This window comes from Furipterus horrens, unplaced genomic scaffold (genome assembly GCF_987537825.1).
Source record: "Furipterus horrens unplaced genomic scaffold, mFurHor1.1.pri manual_scaffold_1, whole genome shotgun sequence".
NCBI classification, from domain to species: Eukaryota; Metazoa; Chordata; class Mammalia; order Chiroptera; family Furipteridae; genus Furipterus; species Furipterus horrens.
The window spans coordinates 186,112,677-186,124,715 of record NW_028327171.1 but is presented as its reverse complement, the minus strand read 5'-3'; the positions used below and the strand labels follow the sequence as shown (position 1 = coordinate 186,124,715).

General features: G+C 39.1%; 1 protein-coding gene across 1 annotated transcript in view; it reads left to right on the top strand.

Annotated features, from left to right (window-relative positions):
- HECW2 (HECT, C2 and WW domain containing E3 ubiquitin protein ligase 2) overlaps nt 1-12,039 on the top strand; it is a 217,615-nt gene that overhangs the window by 190,826 nt on the left and 14,750 nt on the right. Inside the window, exons 22-27 of the mRNA XM_090282068.1 lie at nt 1,231-1,329; nt 4,610-4,739; nt 5,535-5,681; nt 6,336-6,450; nt 9,175-9,260; nt 10,290-10,402. Of these exons, the coding sequence (XP_090138194.1) occupies nt 1,231-1,329; nt 4,610-4,739; nt 5,535-5,681; nt 6,336-6,450; nt 9,175-9,260; nt 10,290-10,402 (690 nt within the window). The remainder of the gene's footprint in view (nt 1-1,230; nt 1,330-4,609; nt 4,740-5,534; nt 5,682-6,335; nt 6,451-9,174; nt 9,261-10,289; nt 10,403-12,039) is intronic.

The following is a 12,039-nucleotide window of genomic DNA, read 5'->3' as shown; positions in this document are numbered from 1 at the left end:
TGCTCCTCTTTCTAATTTCTCACAGGAAATCATCAAGGAAAACTGGTGCAGGACTCCCATCTGGGGATTATTTACTCTGAAGAATCCCAAATTGTACTCTTAACAGTCATCCTTACATTTTTTTTTAATCCTGCATGTATAGACTTTAAATAGTTTTATAACCCCTGTTTGCTTGTTCCTGCTCATTTGCACTGACAGTGACACACACACACACACACACACACACACACACACACACACACACACAGAACAGGAGTAGGACTCATGAAAAAATTCCTTTGAGTCATGAGGTTAATATTGGTGGGTAGAGGGCATTAACTTTTAGGACTTATTTTTCAAATTAACTTCTGTTTAGTTGCTCTGTGGAATCCTCCCAACTGTGGCTATTGCAGTTATGCTAACATAAGTGGAAATAAAGAAAAACAAAGCTGCAGGACATCAATCTTAAAGTGGCTGCCCGATGCTAAAATTACAAATGGACAGTATGAACCTCAGGGTAGATTTACGCTTTTAGAAGGCATCAGATTTTCAAAGAGCTAGAAACTCTCGTACTTCTGAAAGAGAAAACATGTCCATCTCAACTCAGAAAATCCAGGCATGACAGATATATTTAATAAAGTTTCCAAAGTGATTCAGAATAGACTTGAGCTTTGAAATTTTAGAGAACAGAATGTCCCCTGAGGAAACTCCCCCAAATGTCCACATGCATAATTCTTGCATGGTGACAATTGTCATCAGAAGCGGGGTTTGAGAGAGAACAGGGATAGGCACTTTCTCATTCTAAGATTGGGATTTTTCTCAAAAGGGAATTGCTACTGGGCTTGTATTAGAGAAATCCTGCTAATATCCTTGCCGCCACATTAGAAGACAACATTCACTCCACCACCCTCGGTCTCATTCTGTCAAAGTGTCTTAGAAATGGTTTGGGGAAATTTCATTGACATGCTAACAGGGAATTCCTGATGGCTACATAGGAGATGCTATTGACAGGGGGTAAAGGTGGAACAGTATCTCTCCAAATAATCAGAGTGAAACACATTTCTTCAACAAGTGGGTGTGACCGTTGGCCTAATGAAGACACAGCCTATATTGCACACAAACTCTGATGGACCTAGTGGGCAATCAGTCTTGGACAGACTTTAGAGCTGGAAGGCATTTTAGAAAGCAAATGAAGCTACTTAGAAACTGCCCCATGACGTGCAAGTGAGATCTCATGGTTTTCCTCCGCAGGTTCCGGTTCAGTGGTAGGATCCTGGGGCTTGCCCTGATACACCAGTATTTGTTGGATGCCTTCTTCACGCGGCCCTTTTATAAGGCTCTTCTCAGAATGTAAGGGTATCTTTATTGCTTGTGTAATTAGCATGGAAGAGCGCAGCACTTGCTTTATTGGAAGGGGTCAATGTTGTTTATCTACTTACTATCTCAAATCTCTTGTTATTAAACTTAATAGTGGTTTAGATGTCTGAAACCAATGCAGTTTCAAATATAATTACTGTGTTTTTCCTGCTTCTGATCCTTTATTTCTGTCTTGCTCCCAATGTCTTAGTTTTGCTGTACTTCAAATAACTTATTCTCATGTGTTGCAACACATGTTTCTTAAAAACAACTGTGCTTCAAATATAACACTGGAATTCCTGTGGTATTAATGTCCATTATTAATTGAATAGTTGTGGGTTAATCTGGATGACTCATAGCCCCCTATCTGTTATGAGACACACTTTATATTTTGCCTTATGCAAATGTTCAACTGCTTAATCTTAGTTCACATTTTCATTCTCCTTTCTTTTGTTTTTGTCTTATTTTGTTTTTTAGAGGAGGGCAATCCTATCTTTTTCTTGAGACCTCCCTATATGCAAGACAGTAATTTACGATGGCAGGTGAACAACTAGCATTCACAGAACTTTTCTTCATTGTTATCACAATGAACAGTTACAATTATTGTAAAATATAATGCAAACCATTTCTGTTCTATAACCAGTAGTGATTGGCAAGGCCGAACAGGAGAAGGCAACTGTCTATGGGGGTAGTGGCTCAGACGTGCCATGAAAAAGCATTTGGTTCTGTGTAGCTCATTCCCTAAGCGAGGCCATGTACTACCTGCTTTCTGTAAAATAAGGTGTTTCTAGTGGACTCTCGAGAGGGTCAGTAGGAAGACTTTTGCCATCTTCCCCTCTGAAGGCATTGGGGCAGATGAAGCCCTGCGCAACTGGGCATCTTCTTCTGTGGTTCCCCGGGCTCATTTTGTATCTTCCCATTGCATTGCCTTATCTCTCATCTTCTCACGTAAGCTTCCTGTAGGAGTAGTCTGTACCAACGGTTGACACACCCTCAACACACTGTGCCAGGCTTCCCTCCACCAGTAACCTATGGAAGCTTTTAAAGAATATTTTTTAGGTCCCAATGGACCACCTGCTGCTTTTGACCCTGTTGAACACCCCGGTCCCCACCCGTGTACCTGAGTCTTACCTCCATGGCACTGGCCTGTCCCTGTTCTCCTTTGCTTTTGTGTCTCCCTTGTGGGCTTCTCTGGTTTTCCCTGAAACGTCAGCATCCCTGAAGCTTCCATCCTTCTCCCCCTTCTTTTCTCGTTCTATGTGTTCTCATGGGGCAATCTCTTCACCTGCTTCCTCTCCTACTGACTCAGATCTGCACTCCCAGTTTTGATCTCCCTTGAGATGTACGCTCAAATGGTCAGCATTCCACTGAATATCTCACAGGCACCTCAAAATCAACACTGTTAAAACAAAACTCATCAATTTCCCCTGACCTAAAATGTGCCTTTTTCCATGTGCCCGGTTAGAGTTCCTGGTCCCAGTATTCCCGAGTCACCCTGGTCAGAAATTGGGAATCACCCTCAAACAGGAATGGCAAATACAAAACACACGGCCTGGTCTTCCCCACCTTGCACTCCACCCCCATGACATAGCTCACAAATGGTTTATGGTACTGTTTCCTGCTGAACTTGCGGCAGCCTCAGGAATTTTTTCAACCTATAGCCCTCAAGACTGACAATTAATCGAAGTTGGCTTGCAACATGAGTTTGCCATCCCTATTTTACATATCTTCCCTTATATCCCCCAAAAGACCCATTTACTAATTTCCACGTTTGCCTCCTAAATAATTTTAAAATTCATCTTCTTCTCTCCACCCTTAATAACGGTGTCCTAATTAAAACCCTTACCTTATTTTTTTCCATATTACTGTGGCGGTCTATTCATTGGCCTCTACCTTTTAATGATAACCATACCTCCCCTCATTCTAAGTAATCCTATACACCGTGACCTCCAGAGAAACAATGTAAGGTCGTATCTCACATCTGATCTTGTTATTTCCTACCTTAAAACCTTTCAGTAATTCTTAGTCACCAAGCTGCATAGAATGGCCTGCTCCCAGCTCCCAATCTCATTTTCTGGACACTCTCTTGTGGTTAACTCTCTGGTCCTGCCCATATGCTTGGAGTATTCTGCATACTCCATGCCTTTGTGATTTGTTCCTGTTGTTCTGCTTTTCTCCTTAGTCCTTCTCCTTCTCCTCCTTTTCATCTATTCCCCTTTACTTCTCTAGCTTTTAAACATCCTGCAAAATTTAATATAGGTATTACCTACCCCAAAAAGCTTTTCCTGAATCTCTAGGTCAAAGTAAATGTCCTTCATGTTTGTTGTGAGAGCTCTCTGTATCTATCTTATTTTTTCTAATTGGAGTGTAATGTACCTATTAAAAATTGCACAAATTATAAGTGTTACTGACCCTAGGCTATTACTAATCACCTTATATTAACTTATCAATTTGTGTGCCTGTCTCCCCAACTAGACCATTATCTCCCTCAGGGCAATTAGTGTTTATGAAGTAGCTGTTAAGATATCTGGCACATACTTGATGCCTACTAAATATTTAGACCGAACCAAACAAAATGACTTTTGAAATTGGATGATCAGAGGAAATTTCAAAACAACTAAAGCAAATAGAATATTACCATCTTACATTTACCTTATAGTAACTCCATCTCATGTAGATACTCTCTCAGCAAGAAAAAAAAAAAGAGAGGAATATAGAAAACCATTATAATTGTAGAGAGATTCTGTGGCTTGATGTTTTCAGAATCATGAAAAAAGTGAGAATCATGAAGAAAAGGGGGATATATGTGAATGTGGATCATATCTTTTCTTTGGGGGGGTTGAAGTATGGTACAGAAACATGCAAAGAATTTCTAATTAGAAGAACAATACTTTAAGATAGTATAACATAACCAAAAGAATACTCGATGCAAGTTCTCAATCCAGGTTCCAGGTCCTGCTCCAGCATTAATTGTGGGTGACTGTGCCAATTACTGTCACTCTTTGCACCTCCAGTTCTGTGTCTCTGGAATAAAGGACAAGTTGAGTGATTCCTGAGGCATTTTATAAATACCCAGGATTTTTAAATTTTATACCAAATTCTGAACTAGAATTTCACTGATTTGGTTACTGAATTTGACTAAGAGCATTTTAGAAATCAGTGTCTATTTAGGTGACCTTATTCTTTTCTTAACTCTTTGTTTATTTCCTCATGACTCTGGATTTTCACTGTTAGTCATGCCCACATATTTATTTCTGTCTGTTTGTCATCTTAGTCTGTGTGACCTGAGTGACTTAGAATACCTTGATGAAGAATTCCACCAGAGTCTACAGTGGATGAAAGACAATGATATCCATGATATCCTGGACCTCACATTCACTGTGAATGAAGAAGTTTTTGGACAGGTCTGTGTATGTGAATAACTGGTGACTAGGTATGGTCATTGAAGGCTATTAGTTGGTGAAGCAATCCTTTTATTTCCAACTAAAATATCCACATAAGACATTAGAATGTGCCTTGTATAAAATACAGTTTTTAAAAGTCCGTTCTGCCCTATAATTGAATATTAAATTACTTAATGGCATCTGTATTTAACTCTCATTCATATTTCAGAACTGAAATTGATTGTTTTGAAGCTGAGGGAAAGTAAACAATATTTTAGTGAAGGTTTGAAAGCATGTTGATTTTTTACAAAGCTGATGGGAGGATTACATAAAAGATTTCTTTCAGAAATTATATACTGTTTGTAAGCAATATGCTTATTTAGACATTAATATTTGGCTGCTTTACTGGGTTCCATGTTTTGGAAAAGAAGTTATCAATTTAACATTCACTTGAATGTAATTCGGTTTCCTTAAAGTAAATCTGTACTTAAATAAAGGCTTTCTATATGTGGTTGATTCTGAACCCTAAAGGAATTTGTGAAAATATGTTTGTGTCAGAAGTAGGCCAATGTCTGAAGCCACTTTGTTGTCATTGAAAACATTTATCTGTGTAGTCAGAATTTTAAAAACTTAACCTTCAGCACTTGCAATATATATGTTTTAACCACCGAGATTAGCTCACTGCCCGGTTTGTATGGAACTTCAGTGTGTGCATGGGCTCTGTGCTGGCTCCTTACGACCTCCCTGTAGTAGCAGCGTTCTTACAGCCCCGAGGGGATCGCTTTATTGTCAGTCCTTTTGTTTTTTTAATCCCAGATTACCGAACGAGAATTAAAACCAGGGGGTGCCAATATCCCAGTCACAGAGAAGAACAAAAAAGAGTACATCGAGAGGATGGTGAAGTGGAGGATTGAGAGAGGCGTCGTCCAGCAAACGGAGAGCTTAGTGCGTGGCTTCTATGAGGTAAAGAGCATCCGCGGGGCTGTGGTTCTGCAGGCTGATCACTGATACCACAGTCCATTTTACCGTAGTTGGTATATGTGCTCTAATACCATTTTTCTTTTGCTGCTTTTACTGGTGCTCTTTCCTTTTAAAAACTCCAGTAATTTTTTCCTGTATGTTTCAAGAAGACACACAAAAATCTTAATGCCCTATTGTCAGAGGTTATTGGACTAAAATGGCCTGATTTCAAATAGCACTTGACAGTTTAATGATTACTGATCACATTTAAGTCATGTGTCTTACTCATGCTCAGATATGGATCATCACATTTCCTGCTTGGTATGTGAAATGGTATCTGAAGGTCTGAATAGTTGTTACAAGTATTCCATGTGTCTTCTTCTGTAGGAGCACTATATCTTTTTCAAAAGAGAAAAACAACCTGGATGAATCAGTGCTCAATTACAAAATAAAAATTCTGTTGAGAGAAATCTCATCAATCTTGTACTAAAAATATCTTACACTTATAGAGAACTTGGGAGTTTTTAAAGTGCCTACACAGAGCGTAGGCATAGTATTCCCCAAAGTTCTGCTGCCCTCCTTTTCTGATGAGGCTTAATGAGAGCTGAGATTTATCCAGGCCCTCAAGCCATGCCCTGTATTCTCTTTATTCCATAGGTGGTGGATGCCAGGCTGGTATCTGTTTTCGATGCGAGAGAACTAGAACTGGTCATCGCAGGCACGGCGGAAATAGACCTCAGTGATTGGAGAAACAACACAGAATACAGAGGAGGTGAAATTTGATTCGTAGAGGGCTGGGTTTTAAGTTTGAACTTAAAGGGAGGCAGATGGTTCAGCATGCTGGTCTGAATCCAGGACAGGCAATAACAGTTGCCCTCTAATCATAGGTCTGATGCAGTCTCCTTTGAGACCTTGGGCAAGGTACATTCCCTTCTTTTCCTAGTTACCTCATCTGTCAAGTGGAGGAAGGACTGTTTACACACAATCTAAGGATGTCATAATGCTTAATTGTTGGTGAAGAAATGTGACCATCAGAACACTAATTAATTGTTTTATGGTGTTGATAGTAAAGCTCCAGGGAATTCAAACTCCACCTATACTCTACCTTCATTCTAAAACTGGAAGAGGCACACCCTCTGCGCGTCCTAATAAGCAAACAGTTTTTCTTAATTCACTGTTGAAACACATGAATGGAATAAGACGTGTTTCTCAAAATTTACGTTTGTTGAACAAACCCTTCTACATTCAAGCATTAAGTTCAGCTGAAACGGAAGCTGCTGTTAAAAACTGCGCTATATGGCCTTTCACCAGTTGGGAAGCTTTAGAAATGGCATGTGTATAGATCAGTACAGATTCTCAATTAGTAGTTGGAACCAAAGCCATTTAAATTGAATTGCTGAATCAATATATTTTGTCAGGGACCTGATAGTAACCCAGAGTTAAAGTTTTATCTAATAATCTTACAAAAAGAAGAATACATTTTCTGAAATTTATTGCAGTGTTATAAAGTCCTTAGAGAGCGGTGACAAATAACAGGTGTTTTTGTTTAGGTTTTGGTTTTGGTTTCAGTTTTTGAACTCTGGATGTAAGAGGTTAGCAATAGTTCTAAACTTGGAGAGTCAGAAATACAAACATTAAATCATTGAATTAATCACTTAGCAGAATAAACTGAATGCTGATCAGTTCTCCAGTTATCTGTAAATTGAAACAGAGATTTGAAGAAAACAATTTTAAAAGTTTGCAGTAAAAAATAACAACATTTGCTATGTTGCTTTTGTTTGTGTCTGTGCTTGGCTCTCCCAGCTCCTCACTGTAGCTGTGGGCTGTTTTTGCTCTCCCATTTTCTCTGAAAGGCAATATTAAGTTGCAGTTTCCAGTTGGCCCAATGTACGTAATCCATATGTGGCCTTGGTTATTATAACTTGGTTAACCAAATTACTTTCACTAACTAGAACACAATTTCTCCAGCATGCTACATAACTTACATCTTACCATAAATATTATTAGCTCATTTCCCCCACCCTAGGTGGGTCTAATACCAATGCCATTAATCGAATCCGCCATTTTTGTATTTACACAGCATCAACTTTTATTCACAGTATATGACTAACAAGCTTCTATTTCTATAATTATTGTAAATCTTATCAAATGAAGTCCTTGGGAGGAGAATGCCAGGGGGCAGAGGCAGGAAAAGGACAAGACACCCAGCTGTCATGCTTGCTAACCCAACTAGTTGGCACTGAGAAAGGAGGTGGCTCTCAGCCACTTGCCATATGTCCATGAGGCAGCTGTTTATAGAGGCGACAATGAGACACTTCTGCTCCTCCTTCTCCAAAAGATTTGACACAAAGAGTAGAGGAGAGGCAGCAAAGTGTTGATTCATAAGGTCAGAAAATTTTAAAGCCATAAAGAGCCAATGGACTATTTTATAGATGAGAAAGCTATTTGCTCAACACCAAATAGCTAGTCTGTGCCAAAGGGAGGACGTGGAACCCAGTCTAGTTTTATTCATCCTCCAACTGGATCCCTTTCTTCTCCAAAGGTCACTGAGCCTAACGGATCTGATGGTAAACAGTAGGGAAGGATTCCCCCCAAATCCTACCACAGCTGAAACATGTGAGGAAAAATTCAAATTAAAGTAGTTCTACCCACTTCTGTTTGGGGCTTACTTCTTTTAACTCAGAATTAGAGTAGCTTTATGCACATTGACTAGGTCAGTTAATTGGTTTGAACCACTAACTGGACCTTAATCTCTGTTAGCCTTCGTGGTGAACTTAATTTTTCCTTATTGAAAGGTTTAGAATCCACAACTACTTCCTTAATCCACTAATGGGATGATACTTTTAACATTTTACTAAATTCTACTTAGTATGAAATAAAAGTAATGTTTAAGTTGATGATTATTTGGGATTTATTAGTTGAAGAAATTAAAGTAGTAAGATTGCTTTCACGTTTTTATTAATAAGAATTTTGATTTAAAAATATGAACATTATTAGAGGTTTAAAATAGTTTGCCATTATGTATTAATTTATATAATTATTTGATTAATGTGTATCTCTCTCTTACCAGAAGCCCTGTGAGGTCTGTTTTCTTTGCCCCTGTACCCCCAAGCTTAGTGCAGTGCTTGGCATAGTGATATACAAAAATTATCTCTTAAATGAGTGACCAAAAGAGTCAGCATTTCCAATAACAGCAATTATACTTTTCAGAAGTGATATGGTTAAAATAACTCATTTGCTGTTCTTCCCTCCACTAGCTTTATTTTGTGACCGCTAAAAGGAAACAGAGGCCTCTTAGTTTCACTTAGTGTTGTTTTTAATTGATTTTCTGCACTCATACAATCGTGTTTACAGTGTTATTTGTTAGTCTGAAATTAGAAACAACCTTTAAAGAATCCAAGATGATTATATATGTCTGGGTGTCTTTTGTCAATGTGCCATGGTGGCTTAAGATAGAAAAGTCAAAGTAATACAGGCTTTGTGATTTGTTCGATAGGCTATCATGACAATCACATTGTAATTCGGTGGTTCTGGGCTGCAGTGGAAAGATTCAACAATGAACAGCGACTAAGGTTGTTACAGGTAAGATGCCATTAGTTAATCTTTTTAATGCATTAATATAATTATTGTTGGAATTGCATGTGTTAATAATTGCTAAGATACCCAATAAATACACTTCATGTTTATATGCAATTGTAAGATATACTGTTTCTAGACTCTTCAGATTGCACGATTCTTTGGCTCCATCACTATGCAGATCTTCCCCAACCAAGTCCAAGTATTTCATTAGGGTTGTGAGGAAGTACCAACTCCAGTCCAAGAATCCCAGGAACAACATCTGCCTTCAGGGCAGTTTGGCCCTTTCAGAAAGAGGTCCCAGGGTGCTCTGCAGGCCAGCATCCTTAGCAACAGATGATCTTCATTCATCCCTTAAGAAGTGACCCAGTTCCTTGATAAAGAGTCCTTTCTTTTTCTCCATCTAACTTTCAACAAATTAGAGGTAACAATGAGGTTCAAGAACACTGGAAAAACTCACTCATTTTCTTCTGGTATTTGTAGTTACACAGGGAAATTTCTGATTGGTTGCAGCTAAAAAAATATCAGACATTAGGAAGACTTCTGGATGCTCAGAGCCTTACAAGTAGACTGGGTCTTAGCTTCTTTGGATCAAGGATCTGGCCCTCAAATTTTCAGGCCCAGAATTTTCTTTTTTTTTCTTTCATTGCCTTTTTTTTTTTTTTTCTTAATTCACCATGGGTTGATCAGGGACTGTTGCTAACTAGACTTAGATTAATTGATATACCTACTTATTAACCTATAGTGGGACCTGTAACTGGTTTAAGCTTCTGAGCTGGTTAGTTGTACAAGATGCTTTATCTTCTCAAACCTCCACATCCCCTTTGTCTTTATAGCACACTGTCCTTCCCGGGTTTTTTGTCAGAGTTCTCATGTTATGGTTATTCCATGACTATAAAGATGTGCCTTCCAAGCTTTCCCAGCAGCGAGCAGCATGCTGCTCTTCCCAGAGCTCTGCTTGTGACTGATGCCATGCCTTTCTTAGCAGCCAGCCTCTTGGCTTCATCTTCTCCTTCTGTTCTCTCGGGTTGACAGTTTGTTACAGGCACATCCAGCATTCCCTATGAAGGATTTGCTTCTCTTCGAGGAAGTAATGGCCCAAGAAGATTCTGTGTAGAAAAATGGGGGAAGATCACCGCACTTCCCAGGTAAAATGAAAAACAATATTTCTTTACCGTCACTACGCTGTTCTAGGAAAGACCTGTAGCTTATGTATATATTAATCACTGTTTTATGATAGAAGTTTGGGAGAGTGGGAAAAGCTCTTAGAATAAGTTTATTTCATTTGCTGATATACCTTTCTAAATGAAGAAAAAAAGATCTTCCTGGTCATAGTTAACATATACACATACCTATCTTAACATACAAAACGCAACAAAACCAAAGCATTTGTCAGCTTTAGCAAAGCAGCGGTGGTCATCATACCATGGTTAGATGTTTCCGGAAACTCTAATTTTAAGGTTATATTTGTAACTACTTAGAATCCCTTCACCAAAACTTACCATTGTGGTTTCTAAAGAATATTCAACCCCGCGAATGTGCTGTAGGCCTCTTTAGCTTCTATCAGACATGCCTTAATTCCATGGGAATGCTCTCTGCATCGCATTCTTATTCATAACAAGATGACACGTTTTCATGGAGTGGAAAAAGTTGCTTTACTGTTGCTACTAATATATGTAAGAGTCTTACCTTACTACCTTAAAGATAAGGTAGTATTTATGAATAAAAAAAATGTTTGGGGTTCAATGAAGATTACAAGCTGGAGCAAAAGAAAAGGAGGGGGCAAATGAACAAAAGCAGAATGGAGAAGAATTGGTTTTAGAACTCCTTTCTCCGATCAGCAGCAATAATGTAGAATTTTTGAGGTAAAAAGGACCTAAGGTTGCCTCTCATTTTGCTAGTAATAAAACTGCAGTTTGGAGAGGTTAAATGATCTTCCCAATGTATGCCGTTCTGAGCTTCCTTAAGTACAAAAAACTTTAAGAAACCTGTTAACAAGACTCTTCTTAGCAACTGCAAAACACCAGTGTTTGAGAATTATGTTCTAAGCATCAACACATGCGAAAAGAGGTGCTGAACACGCAGAGGCAGAGGGCAGTGACCGGCGCCGGCCCAGGGCAGGCCCGAGCCACCTCCGCCGCCTTGGGGGCCTCTCCACCCGTGAATGGAAGCACTGCCCTTAAACACCTCAGTATTACCTGGCGTACCCGAGGTCCCAAGTTTGGCAGACTGCCATTTCATTATGTAAAGCACTGTTCTATTTTACTTATGCCTGAATTGTGTTCTTTTTCCCCTGAAACTCATATTTGTGTCTCAAAAGCAGATTTGCACTGACTGAGCAGGGCCTTTTATTCACCTTTTGGAAAACTTGGGCATTAGCATCAAGGAGGCAGGGAAGGGCAGATTGATTGCACCCCTTTCTCTTAAAATCTGTTTTTGTAAGGATTTACTTTTGTAAAGCAGATGGAACAAACTCTTAACAAGAATGAGATCAGTTGCTCACATTTAATCACTGCAATTTTCACCAAACCTGATGAGCAGAGAGAGGTAATTTGGTACAGATGTGAAAGTTCAGCCTCAGAGAGACTCGGTTTTATCCAAGTTCCATTCTTACCCACAGTGGTGTCTTCGAGAAGTGGCTTACTGCTTCTGAGGCACGGTTTCCTCATCTTCCTTGTAGGTTGATAATACTGAGGATTAAATGAAATCATTCATCTAAAACATTTATTGCTGATCGTGGCCCTGAGTAAGCATCCAGTTAGTGGCTAATGGCTGCCATTATGAT